This window comes from Penaeus vannamei, chromosome 36 (assembly GCF_042767895.1).
Source record: "Penaeus vannamei isolate JL-2024 chromosome 36, ASM4276789v1, whole genome shotgun sequence".
In the NCBI taxonomy this organism is placed as follows: Eukaryota; Metazoa; Arthropoda; class Malacostraca; order Decapoda; family Penaeidae; genus Penaeus; species Penaeus vannamei.
The window spans coordinates 22,140,451-22,145,450 of NC_091584.1; the positions used below are offsets into that span (position 1 = coordinate 22,140,451).

At 47.8% G+C, this 5,000-nt stretch overlaps 1 protein-coding gene across 2 annotated transcripts in view; it reads left to right on the forward strand.

The window, feature by feature from the left end:
* Positions 1-4,006, forward strand: part of LOC113809633 (uncharacterized) — a 4,754-nt gene extending 748 nt beyond the window's left edge. For both annotated transcript variants that reach the window (XM_027361275.2, XM_070114492.1), the window contains 3 exons: positions 1,922-2,030; positions 3,155-3,339; positions 3,800-4,006. In XM_027361275.2, coding sequence (XP_027217076.2) covers positions 1,922-2,030; positions 3,155-3,339; positions 3,800-3,970 — 465 coding nt within the window. In that variant the 3' untranslated portion in view covers positions 3,971-4,006. The remainder of the gene's footprint in view (positions 1-1,921; positions 2,031-3,154; positions 3,340-3,799) is intronic.
* The last annotated feature ends 994 nt before the right edge of the window (positions 4,007-5,000 follow it).

The following is a 5,000-nucleotide window of genomic DNA, read 5'->3' on the forward strand; positions in this document are numbered from 1 at the left end:
GATGGGAAAAGAGGGAGAGGGAAGAAGAGGGAGGGAGAGGGACTGAAGGAAGAGGGGAAGAGAGGGAGAGGGAAGAAGAGGGAGGGAGAGGAACTGAAGGACGAGAGGGAGAGGAAAGAAGAGGGAGGGAGAGGGACTGAAGGAAAAGGGGAAAAGAGGGAGAGGGAAGAAGAGGGAGGGAGAGGGACTGAAGGAAGAGGGGGAAAGAGGGAGAGGAAAGAGGGAGAGGAAAGAAGAGGGAGGGACTGAAGAAAGATGGGAAAAGAGGGAGAGGGAAGAAGAGGAGGGAGAGGGACTGAAGGAAGAGGGAAGAGAGGGAGAGGGAAGAAGAGGGAGGGAGAGGAACTGGAAGGAAGAGAGGGAGAGGAAAGAAGAGGGTGGGAGAGGGACTGAAGGAAAAGGGGAAAAGAGGGAGAGGGAAGAAGAGGGAGGGAGAGGGACTGAAGGAAGAGGGGAAAGAGGGAGAGGAAAGAAGAGGGAGGGGGAGGGACTGAAGGTAGATGGGAAAAGAGGGAGAGGGAAGAAGAGGGAGGGAGAGGGACTGAAGGAAGAGGGGAAGAGAGGGAGAGGGAAGAAGAGGGAGGGAGAGGGACTGAAGGAAGAGGGGAAAAGAGGGAGAGGGAAGAAGAGGGAGGAGAGGGACTGAAAGAAGATGGGAAAAGGGGAAGGAGGAGGGACGGAAGAGAGAGGGAAGAAGAGGGAGATGGGAAAGAGACAGAGGGAGGGGAGAGGGAGAAAGATGGGAGAAGGGGAAGGAGAAGGGATGGACGAGAGAGAGGAGTAGAGGGAGGGACTGAGGGAAGAGAGGGAAGAGAGGGAGGGAGAGAAACTGAGGGGAAAGAGGGTAAAAGAGGGAGAGGAGGGACTGAGGGAAGATGGGAAGAGAGGGAGGGACAGGGGCTTAGGGGGACAGGGGCTTAGGGGAAGGGGAGGGGAAGAGGTTGATAAGAAAGAGAGAAGGAGATGGGAAGGGAGACGGGAAAGAGAGACAGGAAAGAGAGGGAAGGAGATGGGAGGGGAAAAAAAGAGAAAGGGAATGGGAAAGGAAAGAGTATGAGGAAAATGGGGACCTCTCCCCATTTCTCTCTCTCTCCCTCTCCCTCTAGCAGGAGAAAGAGGAAGAGAGAAATACAAAGATAAAAACATGGTGCCTCCATCGTAGATGAGAGGTAAACAGAAAGAGAGAAAGGGAGATAAAAAAGAAAAAGGAGAGGGAGAAGGGAGAAAGAATAGAGAAAAAGAAAGATAAAGTGATAAGGGAAGCCAAAAGGGTGATCCTCCCTAATATATAAAGAGAGGGAGGAAGTAAGGAAGAGATAGAGGGGAGAGAAAGGGAAACAGATAACAGTATAAGGAAGAGATATAGAAGAAAAAGAGAAAGAAATAGTAGATAGGTGAGAGATAGAAGAGAAGGAGTGATATAAGAAAGAAAGGGTGAGAAATAGGAGGGAAAGGGAGAAACAAAGAGGGACAAGATAGAAAGGAAGATAGACTAGAGAGAAAGGGAGATAAATAAAAAGAAGGAGAGAGACGAGAGAGAAGAGGAGGAGAGACAGGAGACAAAACAAAAGAAAAATAGGAAAACAACTCCAGAGATAGAAGTAAGAGAGAAAGAGAAAATGCAAAAATAGGAAAGAAAAGCAAGAGACAGACATAAGACAGAAAGAGAGAGAGAAAATAGGAAAGAAAGTAAAAAAAGCCAATAAATAGAGATAAGAGAGAAAGAGTAAGAAAAAATAGGAAAGAAAGGCAAAAAAGACAAAAAAATAGAGATAAGAGAGAACGAGTCAGAGACAATTGAAAAAAAAAAAAAAAAAAAATAGAGATAAGACAAAAAAAAAAGAAAAAAAAAAAATAAAAAAAGAAGACAGACGTAGACAAGAGATAAGACAATGCACTGACCCCACCTCTCCCCCTACAGAGTCGCCGAGCAGAGTGCCAACTTGAATCGACTTCCGGTGTTTCTGGCACTATCTACTTCTACCAGAGTTCAGAGTCGGGACCAGTCGACATCACCGGCAATATTACAGGTAAGAGAGAGAGAGAGAAGGAGAAGGAGAGGGAGAGGGAGAAGGAGGGGGGAGGGAGAGGGAGAGGGAGAAGGAGGGGGAGGGGGAGAGGGAGAGGGAGGGGGAGAGGGAGAGGGAGGGGGTGAGGGAGAGAGAGAGGGAGGGGAGGGAAGGAGAGAGAGAGAGAGAGAGAGAGAGAGAGAGAGAGAGAGAGAGAGAGAGAGAGAAGAAATAAATAAATAGAGAGACTGATGACACTAATCTTACACAAAAAAAGCCTACGTGAGAGAGAGAGAGAGAGAGAAAGGGAGAGAGAGAGAGAGAGAGAGAGAGAGAGAGAAAGGGAGAGAGAGAGAGAGAGAGAGAGAGAGAGAGAGAGAGAGAGAGAGAGAGAGAGAGAGAGAGAGAGAGAGAGAAAGAGAGAGAGGAAGGGAAGAAGAAGAGGAGGAGGTGAGAGAAGGAGGGAGATAGATAGATAGAGACAGAGAGAGAGAGATATTTTCCTCTTTTAAAGTATTTTTTCCTTCATTGTGTATTCTTTTTTTCCTCGTATCTTTTCGTCACACTTTTTTCGTACTTTTCCTCGAAGGATTTCCTAATTTTTCCTCGTATTTTCTTTTCCTTCATTTCTTACTTTCCTGCAGGACTGACCTCCGGCAAGCACGGCTTCCACATCCACAGCCGAAAGACCCTTCATTTCCTTTAAATATTGTCCTTCATCATATATTTTCTTCTCTTTCCTCGTATTTTCCCCATCATCGTATATTTTCCTCATTTTCCCTCATCTTTTTCCTCCATTCCTCTCCTCCTGCAGGACTGACCCCAGTCAAGCACGGCTTCCACATCCACAGCCTAAACTCTTTCTTTTTTCATTTTCTTTTTATTCTTTATCATATATTTTCTTTTTCCTCGTGTTTCTCCAATCATCGTATATTTTTCTCATTTTCCCTCATCCTTTTCCTCCATTCACTTCCTGCAGGACTGACCCCCGGCAAGCACGGTTTCCACATCCACAGCCTAAACTCCCTAAACTCCCTTTCTTTTCTTCATTTTCTTTTTATCCTTCATCATATATTTTCTTTTTCCTCGTGTTTCTCCCATCATCGTATATTTTCCTCATTTCCCTCATCCTTTTCCTCCTGCAGGACTGACCCCCGGCAAGCACGGCTTCCACATCCACGCCTTCGGGGTCTCGGGCGCCGACTGCAAGGCCGCCGCCGGCCACTACAACCCCTTCGGCAGCAACCACTCCGCGCCCGACGCCGCCCAGCGCCACGTCGGGGACCTCGGAAACATCCTCGCCGGGGAGGACTCCGTCGCCTACGTGAATGTGAGGACTTAGGGGGGGGGAGGGAGGGGAAAGGGAGAGGGGTGGGAGAGGGAGGGGGAAGGGAGAGGGGGGGAGAGGAAGAGAAAGGAGGGGGAGGGCGGACGGGTGTGGGTTGGAGGGGGGAGGGGAGGGGGAAGAGGGAGGGGAAAGGGAGGGGGAGGGCGGGAGGGTGTGGATGCGGGTTGGAGCCGGGAGGGATGGATGGATGATAATGATAATAATGATGATGATGATAATAATAATGATAATTATGATAATAATGATAATAATGATGATAATGATAATGATGATTTTAATAGGAGTAATAAGAATAATGATTATAATAATGAATGATGATGATGTTAATAATAATAACAATAGTGATAATAATGATAATAATAGTGATAATCAATAACAATAATGATAACAATGATAACAATAATAGTTAAGGCAGTTCCTGACGAGCGACCTCGACCCGCAGATCCTGGACGACGAGGTGACCCTGTTCGGCTGGTACTCCGTGCTGGGTCGCGCCGTGGTCGTGCACGCCGGCGAGGACGACCTGGGCCTCGGGGGCGACAGCGGGTCCCTCTCCACGGGCAACGCGGGGGGGCGGGTCGCCTGCTGCACCATCTTCGCCGTCCCGGTGTAGAGGGGAGGGAGTGAAGGAGGGGGAGGGAGGGAGTAAGGGAAGGGGGAAGAGGGGTAGGGAGGGGAGGGAAGGGGAAGAGGGGGAGGGGGAGGGAGGGAGGGAAGGGGGAAGAGGGGAAGAGAAGAAGGGAGGGAGAGAAGGGGAAGGAAGGGGGAAGAGGCGGAGGGGAGGGAGAGAGGGAAGGGGGAAGAGGGGGAGGAGGGAGGGAAGGGGGAAGAGGGGAAGGGAAGGAGGGGGAAGAGGGGGAGGGAGGGAAGGGGGAAGAGGGGAAGGGAAGGGAGAAGAGGGGAAGGGAAGGGGGAAGGATGGGGAGACGACTTTCTGATTCTGACAAGTTTATTGAGAATAAAGTTTAAATCTTTTAACGGATGAGATGTTATTTTCACCTTGTCTTAAGTCCCTGTGTGGGCTTACAATTCACATACACAAATTAGGTATAGTAAACAAACCCATTAAAGTACGAAAATACAAATATTTTTTTTATATATCAGTTGCAAACGAACTCTTTGTACATGTAATGAAAACCGTTTTCTCTGACATTCAAATTCTGATATTGTGGGGCTCCATTAGGCCTTTATCGTGTCCTTTTACTTTTCCAACATTTCTCGAATTCTTGCCCACTCGTCTTGCACAATTTCCCATCTTTTCAAGTGGTTTTCTCTCTCTTGGTCTTGTGCACTTTAGCTAGAGTGCTGAAGGTCGCACAGGGTGTTCCTCTACACTCGCTGTTATAATGTCTAATACATTTATTTTCTATTTCTGTCTTTAGGGGGAGTTTCTTTTACAATCATCTCTCCGTCTCTGTCTTTTGTTTTTTTTCCGTATGTAACTTGTGACAGATTTTTTTTTATTACTTTCATTCTCTGTATCAGTGCCTGGGGCATTTGGGCGCTGCGGACATTTCCTTCTCAGAAAAATCGGCATCACTTCTCCGCGTTACTTCCTTCACTTCCCGCACCTGTCTGTTTAACCCATCAGCGCTACCATTACCGTTAATGATTTTGGATCAGTAGTTTGGTTTCCGTTTTTC